We start from the raw sequence: 12,949 nt of genomic DNA, 5'->3' as shown, positions 1-12,949 counted from the left end.
GGGACACTGTGAAGGGAACACCTGATGTATGGGGACACTGTGATGGGGGACACCTGATGTATGGGGACACTGTGATGAGGGCACCTGATGTATGGGTACACTGTGATGAGGGGCATCTGATGTACAGTCTATGGGCACTGTAATGGGGACACCTGATGCAGGCTGGTAGGGACCCCAGTGCCTTACTTTGCCAAGGGCCCCATGATGCTATTGAGATGGAACTGGTTGCTGGTGCTATCCACCCTCCTTGACTCCCTATATACAGTATATATTACAAGTGAACAATTTGATGATGTATAATATGCTAGCTGAGATCCAATAAAGCAGGTTGCTTTCTAGCTCAGTTTGTCTGACTGAAATCTCTGGCTGAGCCAATGAGAGGAGAGTCACATCTCAGGGAGGGAACAGCTTCTCTGATGACTATGGGCTTCTTTCAGCACAGCTGAGAGGGAAGCGATGCTTCATATGTGAAAAGGAGGCTGTGGCTCCACTTGCTGGCTGCAGAGAAGACTACACCATATTAAAGTGCACTTGTGCCAAGACTACAAACACTAAAATATTTACGTATTCTGAACAGGTGGTAAAAGGGCTTTAACACAAGACCTTGCTGACCTTTTTTTTTGCCGCAGACATTGTGGAAAACTTCAGCTTTAATGTTCACAACAGAGGCACTGAAATCCCTGTCATTAAGATAAAAAAGTGATGGAAAATCCAAATTTTTCCAATTGTTATCAGAACAAGAAGCAGGGGTAAATCTGTCAAAGTGGTTGCCTGTTCTGGTGACAACTGGAGAGCAGAATGTCCTTCACTTAGTAAAGATTTCCTCTCACTTCCTGTTGCGTCTCCTTTTCCTGTACATTAACACATTGCTTTCTCAGATTTTCTGTTTATAGGTCATTTCAAGCTCAATCTCCAGTCTTTCTCAATGACAACCCTCTACCTCCTTTCCTGGGTCCTCCTTACCATGGCAGTTGATGTGCGGTCATCTAACACGGGAAAACACAAGCTCACGATCCGTCCCATGTTCAGCGGCCGCCCTTTCATGGTGGCATGGAATGCGCCCACTCAGAATTGCCAACTCCGCTACAATGTGTCGCTTGACCTTCGACTTTTTGATCTCAACTCAACACCTACTGAGGGTGTTGTGGACCAGGATCTCACCCTCTACTACAAAGAACGTCTGGGGCTCTACCCTTACTACAACCAGTACAATGTTTCCATCAATGGAGGTGCGCCCCAGAATGCCAGTCTTCAGGCTCACCTGGACCAGATGTTGGTCGGGATTGACAAATACATACCGTCAGCTGTTAAAAAAGGGCTGGGGGTCATTGACTGGGAAGAATGGCGACCCCTTTGGGTTCGAAACTGGCAAACGAAGGACATATACAGGCAAGCTTCACGGCAATTGGTGGCTTCTCGATATCCAAACTGGACGGCCGAAATGGTGAACAAGGAAGCTCAGGATGAATTTGAAAAATCAGCCCGCGAGTTCATGCTAGAAACACTGCTATATGCCAAAAAGATTAGACCCCACCAGCTCTGGGGGTATTACCTGTTCCCAGACTGCCACAACTATGACTACCTGACCAACTGGAGTAATTATACTGGCAAGTGCCCCAATGTGGAGATGTCACGTAATGACCTATTATTGTTTCTATGGAAGGAGAGTACGGCCTTGTATCCATCCATCTATCTAGACTTCGTTCTTAGTTCTTCTGTGAATGGTCGCAAATTTGTCCGCCACAGAGTAAAAGAGGCCATGAGGGTCGCACCACAACACACCAACTACTCTCTACCCGTCTTCGTGTACACAAGACCCACCTACACAGAAAACAACAACCCTCTTTCCCAGGTAAGATGACACAATGAGCAATGTGCACCAGCAGAAAGGTCCCTCCTGCTCTGCCAATGGTGACAACCACCTACACAAAGGAGCAGGATGATATTATAAGGGTTCAGTTAAGCAAAACTATTAGGGATCTGGCAACTTACCCAACCCAGTAATTTTCCCAGCAATAAAGAGCTAGAATGAACACCCTTTTATCCCGTCTCAGTGCTGTTGATCTCCTGAATCCTCTTATGGCCACTTCCTGTCTTCATGCCCTCTATCTAGTATTGTCTGGATGTCATTACACAGGACTGGCTTCCTGATAGTAACAATGGTGGACAATGTGTGTTGGAACAGGCAATGGTACTCTCTGCCAGAGGGGCATGTGATAAGGTGGCAACTCAAGAGCAAAATTAGGAGACAGTTCTTACCCCACAACACAGCCATTCTGTATCAGGGGTTCATTAGAACCCTAAGGTTCCTCCAGAGGTTGACAGAGGTTCTCTGAGCTCTGGGTGATTGTCCTTCCCTTTTGATAATGCCTGCATACTGTAGTTCCACCAATTATCATTTTAGCTCTTTATAAGGTGAGCATTTTGACCATCAATGTAAGGGGCATTCTTCCCACTCACCACCAATGTAAGCAGGCATTTTTGTACTGGCCACCCATATAAAGGGTATTTTCTCCCTGACTATGAATGTAAGGAGCGTTCTTCCCACTAACCACTAATGTAAGTGACATTCTTCCCACTGACCCCCAATGTAAGGGACATTCTTCCCACTGACCCCCAATGTAAGGGGTATTTTTGCTACTGATCACTAATGTAAGGGACATTCTTCCCACTGACCACCAATGTAAGGGGTATTTTTGCTACTGATCACCAATGTAAGGGACATTCTTCCCACTGACCCCCAATGTAAGGGGTATTTTTGCTACTGATCACCAATGTAAGGGACATTCTTCCCACTGACCCCCAATGTAAGGGGTATTTTTGCTACTGATCACCAATGTAAGGATAATTCTTCCCACTGACCACCAATGTAAGGAGCATTTTTCCCATTGACCTCCAATGTAAGGAACATTCTTCCCACTGACCACCAATGTAAGGAACATTCTTCCCACTGACCACCAATGTAAGGGACATTCTTCCCACTGATCACCAATGTAAGGGACATTCTTCCCGCTGACCACCAATGTAAGGAGCATTCTTCCCACTGACCACCAATATAAGGATCAATTTCCCCATTTTCTCCCAATGAATTACTTTTAGTAATGGTTCCCCAAGACCTGAAAATTATTTTAGGGGTTCCTTTGGGGAAAAAAGGTTTGAGAAAGGCTACCATAACAGGAACTGCCTCAACAAGAACCTCTATGGCAGGATCACCAGGGATTGCTTTAACAAAAGCTGCCAATTTCAAAAAGATTGAAAATAACCTACTAAATGAACATGTTAAAGTTTCTATGAGATTTTAGTGATTGGGCTTACATCTACCTTAACTCTCCAACATCTATCGAACAGTACAATGTCATGGTTCGCTGGTGGGACCCTTTAATTTGATGAATCTATGCCCTCTTCTTGAGAGTGTACCGATGAGTTAGGGCCCATTTACACCTATGAAGGCACATTGTGGGGTGTTTAGTAACCTCAATACATAGATGTGAATGGGCCCTTACTCCTTCCTTGACCGTTTCTCCAGGTTTCCATTATATGGTGGCATTTTTTTTAGACAAAGGACCGGTTTCACCACATTTTGGGGACAGGCTGGATATTTCTAGGTGATCTATTTGGTTTAAGATTTCAATATTCTAATAAATAATTTTGTTTTTTCTACTTTTAGATGGATCTCATCTCCACCGTCGGAGAGAGTGCGGCACAGGGGGCGGCTGGGGTGATATTTTGGGGTGGTGCAGAATACTCCAAGAACAAGGTGGGTGTATGAAGACCCATATTGTGTGTTCTGGTCCAGAGTCCCATCCTTTGTCCAAGCCAGTTATCTCTTTCCTGTACTTATTCTTGTTACTTAAAGGAAACCTATCCTGACAGAAATGAATAGACTTCCATTTATGATTCCCACCAGCTGTTTTTTACACATTGATGCCACCTTTAACATGGACAACAGGCAACTTTCCAAGCTATTTTCAATAAGCAATTATGCAGCCAGTGAAAGTGGAACCCCTGATGTGCATACCAGGGGTGGACTCACAACTCATGGGCCCCCGGGCAATAGGGTATCATGGGGCACCTGTGTCCTCGCCCAAACTCAAACCACACCTAAAAAAGCCTATGAAAGGTACCAGGGACATCTCATGGGACCCCCTATTGACCCTGGGCCCTCAGGCAGTGCCCGAGTACCCAAATGGTCAGTCCTCCCCTGATGCATACTTATTCTGGGCCATAGAGTCAGAAACTGCTGCGTCAGTAGGCAATAGATCCTCTTACATATTACATTTGTAGGACTGGGAGGTGGTGGGCCTTCATGGTTATTTGGGAAGCCTGGGCCTCCGATCCCCTCTACAAGGGGAAATGTTGTCACCTAAGAAAAGTTTGAGGCAATGGGTTCCCCCAAGAGCCAGAGGCCCGTATGTACTGGAGCTGGGGACCACAATAGAGTTGAAGCACGGTTCTTACAGCCTGCCCTAGGGTTCCTACATGACCCCATCCTGAACCGGACACTTTGGCTTCTTTCAATGTTTTTATTACAAGTTAACATGTGAATAGGTACCAGTACAGCCAGAAGCCCTTGATGACCGTGACAAGTGGAGATCACAACGCAAGCGAGACACAGAGAAAAGAGAAAAATGGCATACATCAACAACATGTATGGTAGATGCAACAAACCCAAATATCCCAATCCACCCTCAAAAGGGGAATACTAGAGAAAATCAAAAACGGGAACAAAAGGATGTAAATGCTGACTCTGCGGGAGCAGCCCAAACGGACCAGAACCTGAAATCTGCTCCACTTTTGTATTAGTAGATAACAGGCACAAGAAGAACAAGGTGCAACACAACTTGTCTTTATGTCATAAAAGGACATTAATCCTTCCAAGGCCGAAATGTGGAGAGAAGAGCAGGAGAGAGGAAAAGGGAGCAAGAGAGGAAGAGCAAAGACAGAGACAAGATCCACCCACGAGACAGGAATGTCCATCCTAGCAGAGAGAAAGGATTTGTTATTAGGACGTAGTCTGTAGGTACCTAATCTATGGGCTCCAGACTCGCTCAAACCTGGTAGAGGTATCACGTTGGATGCTGACCATTCTCTCAGTGATCACGATCCACGAGAGTTTACGTTTCATCAATGTAAAGTCCACCACAGGACTCCTCCAGGCAGTTGCAATTGCAATCAGGGCCGGGACAAGCGGTGGGCAGGAGGAACGGGGCTGCCCTGGGTACTGTGGTACCATGTGAGGTCGGGGGGAGGGGGGGGGGGGCATCATGAGAAGATTGGGGGGAAGATTTGTGTTGGGAGGGGAAATTTGGGGGGCAGCAATAGGTAAGAAATGTTCTAGAAGGGCAAATTTGAGAAGGTGTGCTAGGAGTAGTGATTTTAGGGATTTGTTTTGGGAGGGGGAAGATGATTTGTTCTAGTAGGGGGTATTTGGGGGGGTTTGTGCTTGAAAAGGCGATATGGTGGGGCGGGGGGAGTGATAGAAGGAAAATGTTTTTTGGGGGGGAGTAGTAGGCCTAGAAGGATGATGGGGGTGGGGTATTTGTGTTCAGAGGGGACATTTGGGGGGAGTTTTGTGCTAGGATGGAAGATTGGGGAAGGGGAATTTATGCTGGAGTGGGGGGAGGATTTGTGCCCAAGGATTTGGAGGAAATTTGGGGGTTAGTGAATTTGTGCTAGGAGGGGGAAATTTTTTTTGGGGGTGGGGAATTTGTGCTGGTGGCATATGGGGAGAGAGAGGATTTGAGCTGGGGGAGGGGATGGGGGGGGCAAAGATTTGTGCTGGGAGAAGGGATTTCAGCAGGGGGTAAGCATCCAACTTAGTGCTTGGTTTTCTTTTATTTGTGGGGGGGGGATTTTTGCTGACTCATAATGCTCAAACATCTTGGGGGAGGGAGCATGTTTGCCCTGGGCTCTAGGTGACCTTGTCCCGGCACTGATTGCAATTTTGGCTACCAGGAACATAAAACAGACTAGGTTCTGAGGGGATCTGGAGACTCAGCTTTGGGTTCACTAAGCAGTGCAGGTCTGGGGGGGGGGGTTGTATTAGTCATGGTCACAGTGAAGGTCAGGCAATGAACTCGTATCCAGTACCTTCTAACTTTAGGGGACGTCCACTATATGGAACATTGTTCCCACTTACCCCCATCCCCGGAGACCAAGCGAGGAGGAGCCAGGCTACATTCTCAAAAACAGTTTGGCTTTTTTAACTATGGAACAGTCAGGGGCGGACTAAAAACTCATGGGGTCCCCGGGCAATAGGGGATCATGGGGCCCCTGTGTCCTTGCCCAAACTCAAAAAAGCCTATGAAAAAGGTACCAGGGGCATCTCATAGGGCCCCCTACTGACCCCGGGCCCTCGGGCAGTGCCCCAGTTTCCAAATGGTCAGTACGCCCCGGGAACAGTTCTTTCATTTTATTAAATCTTTAAAAGTCATAAAAGTTAAAATCCTTTAAAACGCTTTAATTTTCAGAATCCAGTTCTGGTTTTGGAGCACCATTTTTCTAAAGCCCCAACAGGGACGGGCAGCCTGTTTTGATGCAGCCCATATCGAAAGATTGGTTACGGTGAAGACAATGGCGCCTGGGGATTTGATTGGAGCAGTTGTTGAGTTTTTAACCATATAACAGGCTCCTCCAGACCGTCACCCCACCAACCAATCAGGTCCCTTGGCTCTGGTACACCTTCAGTGTTGTGTAACCTTCTGTACTATAATGGTATGGCCCATGCCTTCCCTGTTTCTCCCCCTCAGCAGGTGTTGGTATGTTCCATTTAGTGTGTTTGATAGCTGAGTATAGAAGAAAGCATGTCATCAGAAGGAGGCCAATGTGGTCATTAACTGGGATAGCCATTTATTTATTTCCGGTACGTATATAGCAAAGTCAATTTACGCCGCGCTTTACATATATATTGTACATTCACATCAATTCCTAACCCTCAAAGGGCGTACAATCTAAAGTCCCTAACTCACATTCATACATACACATACTAGGGACAATTTAGGCAGGATCCAATTAACCTACCAGCATGTCTTTGGAGTGTGGGAGGAAACCGGAGTACCCGGAGGAAAGCAGGTACAGGGAGAACATGTAAACTCCAGGCAGGTGGTGCCGTGGCTGAGATTTGAACCAACAACCCGAGTACTGCCAGGCGGAAATACTAACCATTTAGCCTCTGTGCTGCCCATTAACTCTTATAGTGCTGGCTGTTAAGTTTCTAGAAAAATAAGGCGTATTATTAAAAATACTCACATCTTTGCTGTTCTATTCTCTCATTTTATTTTCTATTCTATTTTATTCTATTCTTCTGTATTCTATTCCTTTATTTCCTATTATATTCTGTTTTATTCTATTCTTTTCTATTCTATTCCATTCTATGCTGTTTTTCTATTTTATTCTGTTCTGTTCTATTCTATTCTTTAAAGCAGACTTACTGCATTTGCTACATGATGTTTCCATTTCAAAATCAAATTCCTTTTTTAAATTCGAATAATTCATTTTGTTAAAATGTATTTCGGAATTATTGCAATTCGACACTATTGTGATTCGGAAATTCGGATAAATCCAGATCTCCGAATAAAGCAAACTTCATCTGATTCATATCAAAACAAATGTTGAAACAAACCATGTCTAGTGGGGGGGGGGGGGGGGCTGGTGGTACTGGAAGTCATACTAAGGGCAGGGGGGTATATACCACAAGGCAAACAAGGCACTTGCCTAGGGAGGCATTTTTCAGGGGGGCAGCACCTCCCCCCAGAAGAAGGGAGGAGAGAAGGGACACCATGGGAACCAGGTGGGATCCGAGAGAGGCTGCCGGCTGCTTGATGGTGTATGTAGAGCCTGGCCCTCGTCCCCAGGGATGTCCGGAGCTGTGAAGATGAGTGTCTCTCTATTGCCAGAAGGTGGGGGTAGTAGAAGGCTCTCCCGGGTGGGAGGCAGGGGTGTTGGTGGTCAATGTCATTCTCTCTCCGTGGAAGGGGGTAGGGGGAGTTGTATTGGTCGCTGTCCATGGGGGCAGACGATTTTTGTGTTGCCTAGGGCAGCACAAAACCTAAATACACCACTGACTAAGGGTGCTCAGAGATCCCCAGAAGCAGCTCCAAGGCAGAGACAACCTACGGAGCAACCTTTGGTCTCTCTTCCCAGAAACCTCCAAAAATAACTCTGAAATGTGGATTTCGGCCATTAAAATCCGTGAAATTCAGTCGAAAATTAAACCTCGTCTGAAATTCGGGATCAACTCCAATGAGGGTCCTGGGTATGTGCTGAGTATTACCAGATGTGAAGATCCACTAAAGGTTCTCTTCAAACCTTTCTAATCTAGCTTTCTTCCCCGCAGCAAGCCTGCCAGAACATGACATCCTACCTGGACGGAGATTTGGGTCGATACATCGTGAACGTCACCACCGCGGCCTCTCTCTGCAGCCAGGAGCTCTGCGGTGGTAACGGACGATGCCTGCGCAAAGAGAACACCACCAATGCCTACCTACACCTCAACCCCAACAACTTCCTCATCGTTCAGGCACCCTCAGGGTCCAACACGTCCGTTCCAATGTGGGCAGAGGGCCAGCTGTCATCAGAGGACATCAAGCATCTACACCGACACTTTCGATGTCAGTGTTACCTGGGCGGTCCTAAAAAAACTTGCTTAAGAGATCGCACGTACGATGATGCAGAATCCTCGGGGTTCACCAGGAGCTGCCTACAGTCCTGGATCTCAATGGTCCTCTTGTTGGTGCTACTGGACTGGTGAAAATTTTGTGGGACAATTAGAGAAGCTCAAGGGGGGAAACCTCAACTGTGGTCGAGCCAAACCTATGAAAACTGAGCAGTCAAGGGTTGTAAGAATAGATAGGACCCGGCCCATACAAAATTATAGAGCACCGTTGACGAATATAAACTGGAAAAATTTTTGGACCTAGAGCGAGTATTGAACTAGTGTTGAAAATTTCGAGAAACAGAAGCTTCAACCAGACCAGCTGGGCCAGTATGATCAGCTGTGATTGACATCGGTTGTGGCTTCCATTTTTTTTTGTTCTATTTTTAGGGTGGTGTGTCAGATATTACAGATTGGGTGTAGAAGAATAGAAAATATAGGCAGAGAATGAGGAGGTGGGGTAGAGGTGTGGGAAGAAACCTAAATCTATGGTAGGAAACAAAAGAGGGCGTAGTGTTCTGCTTCAGATGCCACTTTATGCATTGCAATATCTCCTTGGATCCAGTCTGTCCAGACTGTATGGTCCCCTGCTGACTTGGCACCATCCACAGGCAGCTTAACTCTTCAACGCAGAAGTTCAATCTAGCACAATTTTATTTCAGATCCAGAAGATGTTTTTTTCCAGTCATTTGAAGTGTAAGAAGACAATGGGGTTGATTTACTAAAACTGGAGGGTGCAACTGGTGCAGCTCTGCATAGAAACCAATCAGCTTCCAGGTTTTCTTGACAAAGCTTAACTGAACAAACTGAAGTTAGAAGCTGATTGACTCCCATGCACAGCTGCACCAGATCCTGAGTGCTCCAGTTTTAGTAAATCTACCCCCCCCCCCCATTGACTTTCCTTAACCCTGTTTCTTTGAAGAACTAACACAGACTGAGAGAAAATGCGGAGGGTCTAGCTAGGACTGAACTAACTAGCACTAAACGGGAGTATATGCAGGGTTAGACAGGAGTCTGTTGATTTTGAGCTTAGCAGGGCTGTCTTAATGCATTAATGCATGGGCACCCCTGGGCGCTAGTCGGAGGTCTCAGGTGCATGGGGGACCCATGATAATTGTGGATTACATCATACTTGACAACTGTCCAGGATTTGCCAGGACAGTTATGCTCTTTACTAAGCTGTCCCAGGATGGTCGTGTGTGGGGCAGCGGCATGGAGCCTGTACTGTGCCCTCCTGATCCCAGTACTGTGCCCTCCTGATCCCAGTACTGTGCCCTCCTTATCCCAGTATTGTGCCCTCCTGATCCCAGTACTGTGCCCTCCTCATCCCAGTACTGTGTCCTCCTGATCCCAGTACTGTGCCCTCCTTATCCCAGTATTGTGCCCTCCTGATCCCTTTACTGTTCCCTCCTGATCCCAGTAATGTGCCCTCCTGATCCCAGAATTGTGCCCTCCTGATCCCAGAATTGTGCCTTCCTGATCCCAGAATTGTGCCCTCCTGATCCCAGTACTGTGCCCTCCTGATCCCAGAATTGTGCCCTCCTGATCCCAGTACTGTGCCTTCCTGATCCCAGAATTGTGCCCTCCTGATCCCAGTACTGTGCCCTCCTAATCACAGTACTGTGCCCTCCTTATCCCCAATATTGTGCCCTCCTGATCCCTTTACTGTTCCCTCCTGATCCCAGTACTGTGCCCTCCTGATCCCAGAATTGTGCCCTCCTGATCCCAGAATTGTGCCCTCCTGATCCCAGTATAGTGCCCTCCTGATCCCAGTACTGTAATACCTCCAAGGGTGATTGGACTGGAGTCATCCAAGCCCAGACTGGGACAAAAAATATGCCCGGGCATTTTTGACTGAGCAGCCACAAGCCTGGGGACCCTTTCCTCGGAGCCCAGTCACAAGAGTGACCTTTGCGACCCTGGTAATTCCGCCAATAGTGTCAGTAGGTTTTTATTTTTATTTACATATATATATATATTATTTATTTATTTTCTGCATTTTTTTTGTAGAAGAAAGAAAGAGAGAAGGAAAGAAAGAAAGAAAGAAAGAGAAAGGAAGGAAGGAGGGAAAGAAAGAAAGAGTTAAAGGAGGGAAGGAGGAAGGAAAGAAAGAAGGAAAGAAGGGAATGAAGCAAGGAGGGAAAGAAGGAAAGAAGGAAGGAGGGAAAGAAGAAAGGAGGGAAAGAAGGAAAGAAGGAAGGAGGAAAAGAAGGAAAGCAGAAAGGAGGGAAAGCAGAAAGGAGGGAAAGCAGAAAGGAGGGAAAGAAGGAAGGAGGGAAAGAAGGAAAGAAGGAAGGAGGGAAAGAAGGAAGGAGGGAAAAAAGCATAAAGGAGCCCAGGGCATGCAGGAGATGGATAGGAGGGGCGGCCGGGTGGCACATAGAGGAACCGAGAAATGCACGGTTGCTATATGTGCCACCCAGCTGCCCCTCCTATCCAGGTGGCCCCGGCCCACGTGGCAAATGCCCGGTGTTCCCTATGGCCAGTCCGGGCCTGAGTCCATCCCACTTCAATACCTCTATAAATTAAGTACAGTTGCAAGAAAAAGTATGTGAACCCCTTGGGATTACGTGGAGTTTTGCATGAATTGGGCATAAAATGTGCTCTGAACGTCATCTAAGTCACAACAATAGAAGAACACAGTCTGCTGAACATAATACTACACAAACATTAGATGTTGTCATGGTTTAATTGCACATAACATGTAAACATTCACAGTGCAGGGAGGAAAAAGTATGTGAGGCCCTAGCTTAATGACTTCTCCCAGAGCTAATTGGAGCCAGGAGTGAGCCAACTTTGACTCCAATCAGTGTGATGATATTGGATGTGTTGCTGACACCTGTTTTGGGTTTACCGGTTTCAAGAAGCACTGTCTGATGTGAACCATGCCTCGCAGAAAAGAGCTCTCAGAAGACCTACCATCAAGAATTGTTGACTTGCATGAAGCTGGAAAGGGTTACAAAAGTATCCCCAAAAGCCTTGATGTTCATGTGTCCATGGTAAGACAGACTGTCTACAAATGGAGAAAGTTTAGCACTGTTGCTACTCTCCCTAGGCGTGGTCGTCTTGTAAAAATGACTGCAAGAGCACAGCGCAGAATGCTGCATGAGGTAAAGAAGAATCCCAGAGTGTCAGCTAAAGACCTACAGAAATCTCTGGGACATGCTAACATTTTTGTTGACACATCTACAGTAAGGAAAACATTAAACAAGAATGGCGTACATGGGAGGACACCACGGAGGAAGCCATTGCTGGCCAAAAAGAAGATTGCAGCACGTTTGAAGTTTGCAAAAAAGCACCTGGATGTTCCACAGCACTACTGGCAGAATATACTGTGGACAGATGAAACCAAGATTGAGTTGTTTGGGAAGAACACACAACACTATGTGTGGAGAAAAAAAGGCACAGCACACCAACATCAAAACCTCATCCCCACTGTAAAACATGGCGGAGGGAGCATCATAGTTTGGGGCTGCTTTGTTGCCTCAGGGCCTGGACGGATTGTTGTCATTGATGGGAAAATGAATTCCAGAGTTTATCAAAACATTTTGCAGGAAAACGTACGACCATCTGTCCGCCAACTGAAGCTCCGCAGAGGATGGGTGATGCAACAGGACAATGACCCAAAGCATACAAGTAATTCAACAAAACAATGGCTGCAACAGCACAGAATACACCTTCTGGAGTGGCCCAGTCAGAGTCCTGACCTCAACCCGATTGAAATGCTGTGGCATGACCGTAAGAGAGCGATTCACACCAGACATCCCAAGAATATTGCTACACTGAAACAGTTTTGTGAAGAGGAGTGGTCCAAAATGACTCCAGATCGTTGTGCAGGTCTGATCTGCAACTACAGGAAAGGTTTGGTTGAGGTTATTGCTGCCAAAGGAGGGTCAACCAGTTATTAAGTCCAAAGGTTCACATACTTTTTCCTCCCTGCACTGTGAATGTTTACATGTTATGTGCAATTAAACCATGGCAACATCTAATGTTTGTGTAGTATTATGTTCAGCAGACTGTGTTCTTCTATTGTTGTGACTTAGATGACGTTCAGAGCACATTTTATGCCCAATTCATGCAAAACTCCACGTAATCCCAAGGGGTTCACATACTTTTTCTTGCAACTGCAACATAAAAAAGGAAAATAATAATTCATCTTGGAGTGTTCCAAATGCGATGGTTACAGAACCTTCTTGGTGAACTCCCTGCCAACAGGATAAACCATACCACACAAACTACTCATTTATGTGTTTCTTGCTCTCTTTTTATTTCTTGGCAAATATGTTGTAAATAAAT

At 46.2% G+C, this 12,949-nt stretch overlaps 1 protein-coding gene across 1 annotated transcript; it reads left to right on the top strand.

Moving 5' to 3' along the window:
* Positions 1 to 442: 442 nt before the first annotated feature.
* LOC149434021 (hyaluronidase-2-like) lies at positions 443 to 11,219 on the top strand. Its single transcript, XM_089664204.1, has 3 exons — positions 443 to 1,852; positions 3,668 to 3,757; positions 8,336 to 11,219. The coding sequence occupies exons 1-3, from the start codon at positions 926 to 928 to the stop codon at positions 8,747 to 8,749; spliced, it is 1,431 nt and encodes a 476-aa protein (XP_089520330.1). The 5' UTR covers positions 443 to 925; the 3' UTR covers positions 8,750 to 11,219.
* Positions 11,220 to 12,949: the final 1,730 nt, after the last annotated feature.

The sequence above is a fragment of the Staurois parvus genome, unplaced genomic scaffold, assembly GCF_062004578.1.
Source record: "Staurois parvus isolate SC_StPar_1 unplaced genomic scaffold, SC_StPar_1.0 ptg001855l, whole genome shotgun sequence".
Classification (NCBI taxonomy): domain Eukaryota; kingdom Metazoa; phylum Chordata; class Amphibia; order Anura; family Ranidae; genus Staurois; species Staurois parvus.
Note: the sequence above shows the minus strand (reverse complement) of the source record. Positions and strands in the feature narration are given on the sequence as shown.